Source organism: Octopus sinensis, unplaced genomic scaffold, assembly GCF_006345805.1.
Source record: "Octopus sinensis unplaced genomic scaffold, ASM634580v1 Contig17993, whole genome shotgun sequence".
Classification (NCBI taxonomy): Eukaryota; Metazoa; Mollusca; class Cephalopoda; order Octopoda; family Octopodidae; genus Octopus; species Octopus sinensis.
In genome coordinates, this window is record NW_021835471.1 from 42,501 (window position 1) to 58,247 (window position 15,747).

Here is a 15,747-nt window from a genome sequence, read left to right on the forward strand (position 1 = left end):
TGTACCTCTGAAAAACCTAAACCTTGTGTATAATACGCACCCCTTCTCTAACTTGAGTCAAGGAGGTCTATATCACGTCCTTGGTTTGTAAAACTGTATACGGTAACGTCCTTTATTATTATTGTATATATAACATAATGCAAACGTGTAGCTTTTTTGTGCATTTTGTTTGCAGAAAATAAAGAATAACAGTAATAACGTTTAATAAATGTTGCTTATGCAAGTTATGGATGATTCTTTTGACTTCATTGCTTTCAGGCTTAGCTTAAGGTATTTTCGCACCCGACATCACAAAATGCGTCTGAATAAACATTGCCGGACAGCAAATAGGAACTCGGACATTGCTTAGGAAATAATTTTCATTTTACGCACTAGGGATTTTGATCTTTAAATTTTGGGAAAAAATACGGATTATACTCAAGGATTTACGGTATATATATATATATATATATATATAGGTAGGTACAATAAAGTCAGGGTGAGAGGATATATATATCAAATGAAATAAAAAACAGAACACAAAGGATGTCGCGGTACACAGGAGTGGCAGTGTGATAAGTAGCTTGCTTACCATCCACATGGTTCCGGGTTCAGTCCCACTGCGTGGCATCTTGGGCAAGTGTCTTCATCTATAGCCCCGGGCCGACCAATTGCCTTGTGAGTGGATTGGTAGACAGAAACTGAAAGAAGCCTGTCGTATATATGTATATATATATATATATATATATATATGTGTGTTTGTGTGTCTGTGTTTGTCCCCCTAGCATTGCTTGACAACCGATGCTGGTGTGTTTAACGTCCCCGTCACTTAGCGGTTCGGCAAAAGATACCGATAGAATAAGTACTGGGCTTACAAAGAATAAGTCCCGGGGGTCGATTTGCTCGACTAAAGGCGGTGCTCCAGCATGGCTGCAGTCAAATGACTGAAACAAGTAAAAGAGTAAAAGAGTAAAGAGTATATATGTAATAAAACATTATAATAATAATAATTATTATTATTATATATATGTACACACACATATCAGGCTCATTTCAGCTTTTGTCTACCTAATCCATTCACAAAGCTTTAGTTAGTTAGTTAGTTAGTTAATTTGGCTCAAAAGCAAATAGCAAGGCCATGTAGGGGGACATGGAGTTAAGTACAGGGTGGTGTTCATATAAAGAGTTCAGGACACTTGAGGTCAAGGGAGGCTTTGAACAAAGCGGTCGTCGGCATCTTCACCATCTCGTCTGGCAGCTTGTTCCACGGATCCGCAACCCGGACGGAGAAAGCTCCTCTCCTTCGGTTGAGATGAAATCGTCGCTGGTAGAGGTTTTCGGAATGACCCCGCAGCCGATGCTCTGGAGCAGGAGTGAAGAACAGCTCTTTTGAGAGTTACACTTTCCGCTTGTGATGTTGTGGGCGAGAATGAGATCACCACGGCGGCGGCGTTTTTCTAGAGAATAAAGGTCAAGCGTCCTCACCTTTCTTCGTATAGGACAATTTTTGAGACTATGACCATGCGGTAGCCAGCTTCTGGACTCTTTCGAGATGCTGTATGTCTTTGAGGAGATAAGGAGAAGAGGCTTGAATCCCGTACTCCAATATGGGTCTCACCAGCGTGACATAGAGCGGTCGGAATATGGCTGCTGTGAGCATTCCGAATGACCGTCGAATCAAGAACAGAATTCCGCGTGCTTTGGTTGGCCTAGGGAATGGTTCCTAACCAAAGCCATGCTTTCATCTTGCACCCAATTTAACCCTTTAGCATTTAAACTGGTAAATCAATGCCCAATATTCTATTTGCTTTAGGTTCAAAATACCCGCATCTGACCTCTCCCACCGTACCTACCATGCCATTCTCAACAGAAACAGTCACATCACAAAGCTATGAGATAATTTCTGAATTTCTGATTAATTCAAAAAACAATGTGAATAAATAAGGATTACATTTGGGAGATAATCTGAATGCTAAAGGATTAAACTGGCCTCTCACACCTACTCTGCAATGTCATTCTAAAAATAAACAATCACATCATTGAAATCTCAAAGCTATGATATAATCCATGATTAATCCAAAACAATGTGGATAAATAAGGATTACATTTGATAGAGTAATCTGAATGCTAAAGGATTAAACTGGCCTCTCACACCTACTCTGCAATGTCATTCTAAAAATAAACAATCACATCATTGAAATCTCAAAACTACAAGATAATCCATGATTAATCCAAAACAATGTGAATAAATAAGGATTACAGTTGACAGATAATCTGAATGCTAAAGGATTAAACTGGCCATATCTGGCCTCTCACACCTACTCTGCAATGTCATTCTAACAATAAACAATCACATCATTGAAATCTCAAAGCTATGAGATAATCCATGATTAATCCAAAACAATGTGGATAAATAAGGATTCCATTTGACAATAATCTGAATGCTGAAGGATTAATATTTTTGCCATGGAAATTAAAAGGGAAAATGTGCAATAGAGATTATCAAAAGAAATTAGACACCTTATTTGTTGGATGGAAGCATTCCGTCGGTTACGACGATGAGGGTTCCGGTTGATCCGAATCAACAGAACAGCCTGCTCGTGAAATTAACGTGCAAGTGGCTGAGCACTCCACAGACACGTGTACCCTTAACGTAGTTCTCGGGGATATTCAGCGTGACACAGAGAGTGACAAGGCCGGCCCCTTGAAATACAGGTACAACAGAAACAGGAAGTAAGAGTGAGAGAAAGTTGTGGTGAAAGAGTACAGCAGGGATCACCACCATCCCCTGCCGGAGCCTCGTGGAGCTTTTAGGTGTTTTCGCTCAATAAACACTCACAACGCCCGGTCTGGGAATGGAAACCGCGATCCTATGACCGCGAGTCCGCTGCCCTAACCACTGGGCCATTGCGCCTCCACTAGACACCTTATTACACTTAACCTAATTAGATTTAATTTAATGAGATTTATGTTTACTGAGGCATGACATCATCATACGTGGGTGTATGTCTGATTAAATTACCTCTCCCTTTCTAGTTACTCCCATCCACCCTTATATAACACAGTGATATGGTGACCCCCTTCGGTCAGACACTGACCATGGGTTTGCACCTAGTGAGTTACCCTCTGAGGCACAAGTCTGGGCAAGGTTGTTTTTTATGGAAGACCGGCAGTCGCCCATACATACCGGCCTCCCCTCTCCACATCACCGATGTTATCCAAGGGAAAGGCAAGGGCCGATACAGCTTGGCACCTGTGACGTCGCAACTCATTTCTACAGCTGAGTGAACTGGAGCAACGTGAGATAAGTGTCTTGCTCAAGAACACACACGCAGCCCGGTCCGGGATTCGAGCTCACAACCTCACGATCGTAAGCTCGACGCTCTAACCACTGAGCCAGTAATATTCAGTTTAAAAGGAGAAAAAGGCTTCTTAATTCATTTACCATTTTGGATAATTTCATAAGCTTCCACTTTCGTCGGACCTGTAAAAGATGAAAAAAAAAAACGTTGATTTTCAGATTTAATATTTGATCAACAGGATTGTTTATTATTTATGTTATAATAATTAAATAATAATTAAGACCTGTAGATACAATTATGCATTACATACAGTGGTAGTTTTAGAAGTCATTGAGCATGTGGTTCTCTGTTCAAACATCAACCATGTAGCATTTAAACTGGCCATATCTGGCCAAAATGTTTCACCTGTATTATGCAGGGCTGTGGAGTCGAAACAAAAAAAACATTGATTCTGACTCCTCTATTTAAATAAGCGACGGTGGTTTATTTTACCAACTCCGACTCCACGACTCTGACTCCACGACTCCGAGACTCCGACCCCGCGACTCCGACTCTACGACTCCGACTCCATGACTCCGACTCCAACTCCATGACTCCAACTCCACAGTACCAGTTATGCACTAGGGTCAATGTAATCAACCAGTCCCCTCCCCACAAATTTGAGACCTTGTGCCTCCAGTAGAAAGGATTATTATTATTATTATTATTAATATTATTATTATTATTGTTATTGTTATTATTGTTATTATTATTATTGTTATTATTATTATTATTGTTATTATTATCATTATTATTAATTATTATTATCATCATTATTAATTATTATTATCATCATTATTAATTATTATTATTATCATCATTATTATTATCATTATCATTATTATTATTATTATTATTATTATTATTATTATTATTATTATTATTCTATGTTTGACTTTTGCTTTACATTTGTACAAGTTGGCTCCAAGTCTCACCCAGAGACCTCAAGAGACAACAGGTTGGAAGTTCATATTGGTGTTATGCCTAGGGTGTCATATATTTGGTTTTGTACTTAGTGTTGTTCTAGAGAATGTTTAAGAAACCATAAGAAAATTATGTTTGTTTTAAAACTTGCGATTACATAGAAAGTATTTTGCGTAGGATATGAGCAGTTCCCATGAGCACTATCTTTTGAATTTCTGCCACCTTTGGGTTTCCTGGTATCTGAGTTAGGTAGCAATCAGCCCCTTTCGCTATCACATTATTAGTATTATTATTATATTATTATTATTATATTATATTATTATTATTATTATTGTTATTATTATTATTGTTATTATTATTATTATATTATATTATTATTATTATAATATTATTATTATATTATTATTATATATTATTATTATTATTATTATTGTTATTATTGTTATTGTTATTATTGTTATTATTGTTATTATGTATTATTATTATTATTATTATTATTATTATTATTATTATATTATTATTATCATTATCATTATTATTATTATTATTATTATTATAAATCATTTCCTTACCGTTTGCCTTCAAATCAAATTTTCCAATGTTGTAGTTGTTGTCATGAAATGTCCAATCCAAAAGGTCCTTAGTTACCTTTCGGATCCAGAGAGAAGAAGAATTTCCACTCTGTGTCACTCTAAATTCAGCCCCTTTATAGCATACGTTGTCACACTCATACTTCCGAGTCCCACACCTCCACGTGACTGGTCTCTCCATATTTGGTACCTCAATGTGGAGAGTAGTATTTCCATTGAGGACAACATTTTCTGAAATAAAGAAATCAGGTAAGAAGTTTGCTTTCCAACCACATGGTTCTGGGTTCAGTCCCACTGTGTGAGACCTTGGGCAAGTGTGTTCTACAATATATTTCTTTATTGCTAACAAGGGGCTAAACATAGAGGGGACAAACAAGGACAGACAAACGGATTAAGTCGATTACATCGACCCCAGTGCGAAAGTGGTACTTTATTTATCGACCCCGAAGGATGAAAGGCAAAGTCGACCTCGGTGGAATTTGAACTCAGAACGTAGCGGCAGACGAAATACCTATTTCTTTATTACCCACAAGTGGCTAAACATAGAGGGGACAAACAAGAACAGACAAACGGATTAAGTCGATTACATCGACCCCAGTGCGAAAGTGGTACTTTATTTATCGACCCCGAAGGATGAAAGGCAAAGTCGACCTCGGTGGAATTTGAACTCAGAACGTAGCGGCAGACGAAATACCTATTTCTTTATTACCCACAAGTGGCTAAACATAGAGGGGACAAACAAGGACAGACAAACGGATTAAGTCGATTACATCGACCCCAGTGTGAAACTGGTACTTTATTTATCGACCCCGAAAGTATGAAAGGCAAAGTCGACCTCGGCTGAATTTGAACTCTGAACGTAACGGCAGAGTGGATTTGGTAGACAGAAACTGAAAGAAGCCCGTCGTATATATGTATATATATATATATATGCATGAGTGGCTGTGTGGTAAGTAGCTTGTTTACCAACCACATGGCTTCGGGTTCAGTCCCACTGCGTGGCACCTTGGGCGAGTGTCTTCTACTATAGCCTCGGGCCGACCAAAGCATTGTGAGTGGATTTGGTAGACGGAAACTGAAAGAAGCCCGTCGTATATATGTATATATATATATATATATATGCAGGAGTGGCTGTGTGGTAAGTAGCTTGTTTACCAACCACATGGTTTCGGGTCAGTCCCACTGCGTGGCACCTTGGGCGAGTGTCTTCTACTATAGCCTCGGGCCGACCAAGCCTTGTGAGTGGATTTGGTAGACGGAAACTGAAAGAAGCCCGTCGTATATATATGTATATATATATATATGCATGAGTGGCTGTGTGGTAAGTAGCTTGTTTACCAAACACATGGTTTCGGATTCAGTCCCACTGCGTGGCACCTTGGGTAAGTGTCTTCTGCTATAGCCTCAGGCCGACCAAAGCCTTGTAAGTGGATTTGGTAGACGGAAACTGAAAGAAGCCCGTCGTATATATGTATATATATATATATATGCATGAGTGGCTGTGTGGTAAGTAGCTTGTTTACCAACCACATGGTTTCGGGTTCAGTCCCACTGCGTGGCACCTTGGGCAAGTGTCTTCTACTATAGCCTCGGGCCGACCAAAGCCTTGTGAGTGGATTTGGTAGACGGAAACTGAAAGAAGTCCGTCGTATATATGTATATATATATATATATGTGCATGATGGCTGTGTGGTAAGTAGCTTGTTACCAACCACATGGTTTCGGGTTCAGTCCCACTGCGTGGCACCTTGGCAAGTGTCTTCTACTATAGCCTCGGGCCGACCAATGCCTTGTGAGTGGATTTGGTAGACAGAAACTGAAAGAAGCCTGTCGTGTATGTGTATATATATATATATATGTGTGTGTGTTTGTATGTCTGTGTTTGTCCCCCTAGCATTGCTTGGTAATGTTGATAAAAAAGGATTAATTTTGGCAGAATAATGCGAACACTAAAGGGTTAAAAGCAGAAAAAATATTTGTTAATCCATTTACCAGTTTGGAAAATTTTGTAAAGTCGTGCTTTCATCAAACCTGTAAAAGACGAAAATGAAAATATTTGAGTTTCACATTTTACATTTGATCAACAGGATTACTCTTTTACTCTTTTACATGTTTCAGTCATTTGACTGCGGCCATGCTGGAGCACCACCTTTAATTGAGCAACTCGACCCCCGGGACTTATTCTTTTGTAAGCCCGGTACTTATTCTATCGGTCTCTTTTGCCGACCGCTAAGTTTACTCTTTTACTTGTTTCAGTCATTTGACTGCGGCCATGCTGGAGCACCGCCTTTAATCGAGCAACTCGACCCCGGGACTTATTCTTTTGTAAGCCCAGTACTTATTCTATCGGTCTCTTTTGCCGAACCGCTAAGTTTACTCTTTTACTTGTTTCAGTCATTTGACTGCGGCCATGCTGGAGCACCGCCTTTAATCGAGCAACTCGACCCCGGGACTTATTCCTTTGTAAGCCCAGTACTTATTCTATCGGTCTCTTTTGCCGAACCACTAAGTTTACTCTTTTACTTGTTTCAGTCATTTGACTGCGGCCATGCTGGAGCACCGCCTTTTAGTCGAGATAATCGACCCCGGAACTTATTCTTTTGTAAGCCCGGTACTTATTCTATCAGTCTCTTTTGCCGAACCGCTAAGTAACGGGGACATAAACACACCAGCATCGGTTGTCAAGCAATGCTAGGGGAACAAACACAGACACACAAACATATACACACACACACATATATATATATATATATATATACGACGGGCTTCTTTCAGTTTCCGTCTACCAAATCCACTCACAAGGCTTTGGTCGACCCGAGGCTATAGTAGAAGACACTTGCCCAAGATGCCACGCAGTGGGACTGAACCCGGAACCATGTGGTTGGTAAACAAGCTACTTACCACACAGCCACTCCTGCGCCTAGGATTGTTTATTATTTATGTTACAATAATTATATAATAATTAACACCTGTAGATATAATTACTCTGGCGAGCTGGCAAACACGTTAGCGCGCCTGGCGAAATGCTTAGCGGTATTTCGTCTGCCGTTACATTCTGAGTTCAAATTCCGCTGAAGTCAACTTTGCCTTTCATCCTTTCGGGGTCGATAAATAAAGTACCAGTTTCGCACTGGGTCGATATAATTGACTCAATCCCTTCGTCTGTCCTTGTTTGTCCCCTCTATGTTTAGCCCCTTCTGGGCAGTAAAGAAATATATATTGGGTTGTCCGGAAAGTTCGTGCCGATTTTTAAAGGAAATAAATATTTGCTATTATATTTTTAATCAACCAAATATGAACCATTTTGTTGCACAATGCATCTCTATCTTACCTTTAACTTGAAAATACCCTCTTCCCAGAATTGGTGGGGTTTCATGGCAACCAATTCATAAAGGTATCTTTTTACGTCATCCAAGGAATTGAAATTTTTACCATTAAGACTATTCTGCAGAGACTTGAATAAGTGGAAGTCCGAAGGAGCAATATCTGGTGAATATGGAGGGTGGGGTAACACATCACAGCCAAGCTGCAGCAATTTTTGTCTGGTTCCCAAAGCATTGTGTTGAAAATGAACTTTTCTTATCTTCCATTTTAAAAGGGTTACAGAATTAACACAGGTTATAGGAACATAAACCTTCTTCCATGAAAAGATAGCTTAAACTGTGCTCTAAATGGAGGTGTAGTCAAATCCTATTTTATGGACTCAACCATGTTCTAAAATAAGTCGAAAGGTAAGCTACTATAAATCGGCCGAGCTGCAGCAATTTTTGTCTGGTTCCCAAAGCATCAAGTGCCGAAAAAGAACTTTCTAATCTTCCATTTTAAAGGGTTACAGAATTAACACAGGTTATAGGAACATAAACCTTCTTCCACGAAAAGATAGCTTAAACTGTGCTCTAAATGGAGGTGTAGTCAAATCCTATTTTATGGACTCAACCATGTTCTAAAATAAGTCGAAAGGTAAGCTACTATAAATCGGCCGAGCTGCAGCAATTTTTGTCTGGTTCCCAGAGCATCAAGTGCCGAAAATGAAGTTTCTTATCTTCCATTTTAAAGGGTTACAGAATTAACACAGGTTATAGGAACAAAACCTTCTTCCACGAAAAGATAGCTTAAACTGTGTTCTAAAGGGTGGTGCACTTTAATACCTTAACGGGGACTGGTCTTCCCTGCACCGAAAGCTTCATGGAGCACAAGTCCAGCTGACAAGCCATCGACGCTGAATAATCCAATCGCAAAATACACTGATCTTCCATCTCCACCACATAGACAGGAAGCATGACTTCTAGTCCGGCAACATCAATCCAGAGATTAACCGGTCCTCACAGCTCAGTACAATGCCCGGTAACACTACACAACTGCTGCAATGACTCTGGCAGGTCTAGATGCCGCAACACATTGGGCACCACAAAGGTTTGTCCCAAGGCTGAATCAATCACAAGAGAACATGTCCAGGCTATAGTAGAAGACACTTGCCCAAGATGCCACGCAGTGGGACTGAACCCGGAACCATGTGGTTGGTAAGCAAGCTACTTACCACACAGCCACTCCAACACCTATAATATATATGACGTAGCCAGTAGGGCCAACAACAACAACGAAAATAACACACACAAAACGTTGCTTAGTCAAAGTAATTTTTTTTTTTGTTAACAAAGCAGGAGTGGCTGTGTGGTAAGTAGCTTGCTAACCAACCACATGGTTGCAGGTTCAGTCCCAGTGCGTGGCATCTTGGGCAAGTGTCTTCTGCTATAGCCCCAGGCCGACCAATGCCTTGTGAGTGGATTTGGTAGACGGAAACTGAAAGAAGCCCGTCATATATATTATAGGTGTTGAGTGGCTGTGTGGTAAGTAACTTGCTTACGAACCACATGGTTCCGGGTTCAGTCCCACTGCATGGCACCTTGGGCAAGTGTCTTCTACTATAGCCTCGGGCCGACCAAAGCCTTGTGAGTGGATTTGGTAGACGGAAACTGAAAGAAGCCCGTCGTATATATGTATATATATATATATATATGTGTGTGTGTGTGTGTATATGTTTGTGTGTCTGAGTTTGTCCCCCCACCCAACATCGCTTGACAACCAATGCTGGTGTGTTTACATCCCCATAACTTAGCGGTTCAGCAAAAGAGACCGATAGAATAAGTACTAGGCTTACAAAGAATAAGTCCTGGGGTCAATTTGCTTGACGAAAGGCGGTGCTCCAGCATGGCCACAGTCAAATCACTGAAACAAGTAAAATTTTTTTTAAATAGTAACACAGTCCCTTTTCTTCTTTCTTTTCTTTTTTCTTTTCCTTTCTTTTAAAGAAACACATTTAACAGCAAAGTTCTTTTTCTTTTTCTTCTTTTCTTTTCAAACATTTAACGTTACAAAGTTTTCTTTTTTTTTAAACATTTAACAACAAAAAGTTTGTTTCCCTTTAAAACATAAATCTGATCTGGCAGAGTTTCTACAGCTGGATGCCCTTCCAAACGCCAACCACTCCGAGAGTGTAGTGGGTGCTTTTACATGCCACCGGCACGAGGGCCAGTCTGGCGGTACTGACAACGGCCACGCTCGAAATGGTGCTTTTTTATGTGCCACCTGCACAGGAGTCAGTCCAGCGGCACTGGCAACGACCTCACTCAAATGTTTTGTTCATGTGCCAGTAAGGTGACGCTGGTAACGATCACGCTCAAATGGTGCTATTTTTCGTGCCCACCGGCACGGAAGCCAGACAGCTGCTCTGGCAGTGGTCCCGCTCGGATGGAGCTGTTAGCGCTCCACTGGCCCGGGTGCCAATCATCGAATTTGGTTCATCAGCATCATCATCATCATCATTATTTAGCGTCCACTTTCCATGCCAGCATGGGTTGGACGGTTCAACTGGGGTCTGGGAAGCCAGAAGGCTGCACCAGGCCCCAGTCTGATCTGGCAGTGTTTCTACGGCTGGATGCCCTTCCTAACGCCAACCACTTCGTGAGTGTTGTGGGTGCTTATTAGGTGACACTGGCACAGGTGCCACACGAGGCTGGCAAACGGCCACGATCAGATGGTACTTTTTACGTGCCACCGGCACGGAGGCCAGGTGAGGCTGGCAAACAGCCACGATCGGATGGTGCTTTTACATGCCACCGGCACGGAGGCCAGGTGAGGCTGGCAACTGCCATGATCAGATGGTGCTTTTTACGTGCCACCGGCACATAGGCCAGTCGGGGCAGCGCTGGCAACGGCCACGTTTGGACGGTTCTCTTACGTGCCACCGGCACTGGATTCACAACTACAAATTCCATTGATGTTGATCGATTTTGATTTTGATTTTGATTTGTTGTTAATGAAAAAAAATTTAAAAACAAAAATGAAAGTAAACTTACAAAAACACAATGCAAACACACAGAACTGTAGAATGTCCATGATCTGTAAAAAAAAATTTACAAATTAAGAGATGACTACCAGAGCATGACAGATATGAGAAATCTCTATATATATATAAAACTGAGAATGTGTGTCTGTCTGTCTGTGTGTTTCCCTAAAACTTGAGAACTACACAACCAATTTCATCCAAATTTTACACATGCCTTACTTAGGGTCCGGGGAGTGTCATCGGCAAAAAAATTAGTATAAAATGTATCCAGGACTTGAACTCGAATATGTGGCTTTGCATGAATGGGAGAAATTAAAAGATGAAAAATTTTATTGAGTGCAGAAGTGAATTAGTCCAGATGGAGCTGTGCACATACCATTTACCATAGCTGCTAGATTGAATTATATGCTTATAAAGTAGCATTCAGTATCATCATCATCATCATCGTTTAACGTCCGCTTTCCATGCTAGCATGGTTTGGACGGTTCAACTGGGGTCTGGCAAGCCCAAAGGCTGCACCAGGCCAGTCAGATCTGGCAGTGTTTCTACAGCTGGATGCCCTTCCTAATGCAAACCACTCCGAGAGTGTAGTGGGTGATTTTATGTGCCACCGACACAGGTGCCAGACGAGGCTGGCAGACGGCCACGCTCGGATGGTGTTTTTTATGTGCCACCGACACAGGTGCCAGACGAGGCTGGCAGACGGCCACGCTCGGATGGTGTTTTTTATGTGCCACCGACACAGGTGCCAGACGAGGCTGGCGTCTATGAGAATTTGGGGAGTACGTAATGTCTGGTCTTTCGCATGTAGCAGGTATGTAATTGTGCATTTGTTTCTATGTACTGTGTGTTGTGTGTAAAAAACATCCTGACGAGGGGAATGTCAATATTAAATATATGATATGTTTCATATTAATTGGCGCATCTCCGAGACAGCCCCTAGATGAACTTTTATGTATTTTTGTAAATTTGTATATTTATCTTCTATGTATTTTTCTCTAGAATTTTAATTCGTCTTTTTAATATGCTCTTTACTCTTTTTACTCTTTGCAGCCATGCTGGAGCACCACCTTTATTCTTTGTAAGCCCAGTACTTATTCTATCGGTCTCTTTTGCCGAACTGCTAAGTAACGGGGACATAAAGACACCAGCATCGGTTGTCAAGCAATGCTAGGGGGACAAACACAGACGCACAAACATACATGCACACACACATATATATACATATATACGACGGGCTTCTTTCAGTTTCCGTCTACCAAATCCACTCACAAGGCTTTGGTCGGCCCGAGGCTATAGTAGAAGACACTTGCCCAAGGTGCCACGCAGTGGGACTGAACCCAGAACCATGTGGTTGGTAAACAAGCTACTTACCACACAGCCACTCCTGCGCCTATATATATATATACATATATACGACGGGCTTCTTTCAGTTTCCGTCTACCAAATCCACTCATAAGGCTTTGGTCAGCCCGAGGCTATAGTAGAAGACACTTGCCCAAGGTGCCACGCAGTGGGACTGAACCCAGAACCATGTGGTTGGTAAACAAGCTACTTACCACACAGCCACTCCTGCGCCTATATATATATATACATATATACGACGGGCTTCTTTCAGTTTCCGTCTACCAAATCCACTCATAGGCTTTGGTCGGCCCGAGGCTATAGTAGAAGACACTTGCCCAAGGTGCCATGCAGTGGGACTGAACCCAGAACCATGTGGTTGGTAAACAAGCTACTTACCACACAGCCACTCCTGCGCCTATACGTCATTGTATGTTTTATTACCCCAAATTTTAATTTAACACATTTATACCAAACTGGCAATGCCGGGTCATAATGCTAGTTATTAATATTTACTTGGAGAATAATCGTTAGCATGCCAAATGAAATGAACATGCTGATGGTGAAAATGGCATTTTGACCATCTGTATGTTCTTAGTTCAAATTCCACCGAGGCTAACATCATCATCATCATCATCATCGTTTAACGTCCGTTCTCCATGCTAGCATGGGTTGGACGGTTCGACCAGGGATCTGGGAAGCCAGAAGGCTGCACCAGGCTCCAGTCTGATCTGGCAATGTTTCTACAGCTGGATGCCCTTCCTAACACCAACCACTCCGTGAGTGTAGTGGGTGCTTTTTACGTACCACCTGCTCAGGTGCCAGGCGAGGCTGGCAACGGCCACGGTCGGATTGGTGTATTTTATGTGCCACCAGCACGGAAGCCAGTCGAGGCGGAGCTGTCATCGGCCACTGACTTTAATCCTCCTGGGGTCGATAAAATAAGTACCAGTTGAGCTTCTTGATAGACATTTTTGGTCTTTTCATGAAGGGCATAAATAAACAAATGATTAGGATTTCTGACTCTTGAACATCCTACATAAAGTTGGCCATGGGGAAAAACTGGTTCCGTAAGGTTCAGGCCTACCACATCCAGAACTGCCCCTGGGCCTTGTTAATGCTCATTGCAGGAGTGGCTGTGTGGTAAGTAGCTTGCCTACCAACCACATGGTTCTGGGTTCAGTCCCACTGCGTGGCATCTTGGGCAAGTGTCTTCTGCTATAGCCTCGGGCCGACCAATGCCTTGTGAGTGGATTTGGTAGACAGAAACTGAAAGAAGCCTGTCGTATATATGTATATATATGTATGTATGTATGTGCATGTATATGTATGTGTGTGTGTGTGTGTTTGTGTGTCTGTGTTTGTCCCTCTAGCATTGCTTGACAACCGATGCTGGTGTGTTTACGTCCCCGTCACTTAGCAGTTCAGCAAAAGAGACCGATAGAATAAGTACTGGGCTTACAAAGAATAAGTCCCGGGGTCGATTTGCACGACTAAAGGCGGTGCTCCAGCATGGCCACAGTCAAATGACTGAAACATGTATAGAGTAAAAAGAGAGTAAAAGCTCAGTTTCAACAGGGATTGCAGGTGCTGGGGTTGATGTAATCAACTTAACCCCTTCCCCAAATTGCTGTTTGGAACCAATATTACAAATTAGTTGTTCTCTAAATTTAAGGGCAATCTGAAGGTAGAGTTAGCAGTTCTTCTTAATGGCATTGGCATCGCAATGGGACCTGAAGAAGCAAAAGCTAAAGCTACTTTTTGTTGCCAAAGCACCAGGAATAAAAAGAAGGCATTTGTCCCATGAGCGATACAGTGGGATTGAACCTGGACCCTGGTAGTTGGAAAGCGAATTTCTTATCACAACCAATGCACACACACACAACACACAATTACATGACCAACCAGGCTATCAGATGTTACACATATTTGGTGACAATGTCCTTCAGTGCATATATGTGTGTGTGTGTGTGTGTGTATGTGTTATATATATATATATATATATATATATATATATATATATATATATATATAATGTAAGTTATACTAGCCATCTCAATATGGCTAACCACTAAGGGTGGGTGTTACTGTAGCTTGTAGCCCCAGGAGAACATCGTCTCCAGCTGGCTTTAGGCACGCTTTCTGTGCCTATTGAGATGGCTAGTATACCTTACATTGTCATGCAGTTACTGTTTACATCTCGTTCTGAGATTTATTATTGCTTATATATATATATATGTATATATATATGTATATATATATATGGCACGTAAAAGCACCATCCGTTCGTGTCTGTTGCCAGCCTCGCCTGGCCCCCGTGTCGGTGGCACGTAAAAGCACCATCCGTTCGTGTCCGTTGCCAGCATCGGTCCGTTGCCAGCCTCGCCTAGCCCCCGTGCCGGTGACACGTAAAAGCACCATTCGTTCGTGGCCGTTTGCCAGCTCTGTCTGGCCCCGTAAAAGCACCATCCGTTCGTGTCCGTTGCCAGCATTACCTGGCCCCGTGCCGGTGACATGTAAAAGCACCATCCGTTCATGGCCGTTTACCAGCTCTGTCTAGCACCTGTGCAGGTGGCACGTAAAAAGCACCCACTACACTCACGGAGTGGTTGGCGTTAGGAAGGGCATCCAGCCGTAGAAACACTGCCAGATTAGACTGGGCCTGACGAAGCCTTCCAGCTTCACAGACCCCAGTTGAACCGTCCAACCCATGCTAGCATGGAAAGCGGACGCTAAATGATGATGATGATGATGATGATGATGATGATGATGATGATGATATATGTATATATAATTATAATTAAGGGTTAATTGCAACAAGTTGCTCAAAACCACATACCGAAAATATTAGAAACAGCAGCCAAAATTGATCACTATTTCCTCTACTAATAAAAAGTCTCCACAAACAAATAGAATTTGTAAGCTGTATATGGCAAAAGGCAGATGGGATTTCGTTATTTTCTGCCTTTTTTGCCATATACAGCTTACAAATTCTATTTGTTTGTGGAGACTTTTTATTAGTAGAGGAAATAGTGATCAATTTTGGCTGCTGTTTCTAATATTTTCGGTACGTGGTTTTGAGCAACTTGTTGCAATTAACCCTTAATTATAATTATTATAACCCTTACCAAATATGGTCTTTTCCATACCGATAAATCTACTAGGTGAAATTGATTAATTTTATTAAATTAATTATATTCCACCCTTTATTGCATATTGAATA

General features: G+C 41.5%; 1 protein-coding gene across 3 annotated transcripts in view; it reads right to left on the minus strand.

Moving 5' to 3' along the window:
* The window catches only part of LOC115231260, a 37,944-nt gene that overhangs the window by 13,117 nt on the left and 9,080 nt on the right, over positions 1-15,747 (minus strand). For 2 of the 3 annotated variants that reach the window (XM_036500010.1, XM_029801321.2), the window contains exons 2-5: positions 11,191-11,233; positions 6,827-6,865; positions 4,817-5,065; positions 3,425-3,463 (exon numbers count right to left, since the gene is read on the minus strand). In XM_036500010.1, the coding sequence (XP_036355903.1) occupies positions 3,425-3,463; positions 4,817-5,065; positions 6,827-6,865; positions 11,191-11,233 (370 nt within the window). Of the gene's footprint in view, positions 1-3,424; positions 3,464-4,816; positions 5,066-6,826; positions 6,866-11,190; positions 11,238-15,747 lie in introns of those variants that run through there. The other variant, XM_029801322.2, reaches the window with a different exon arrangement.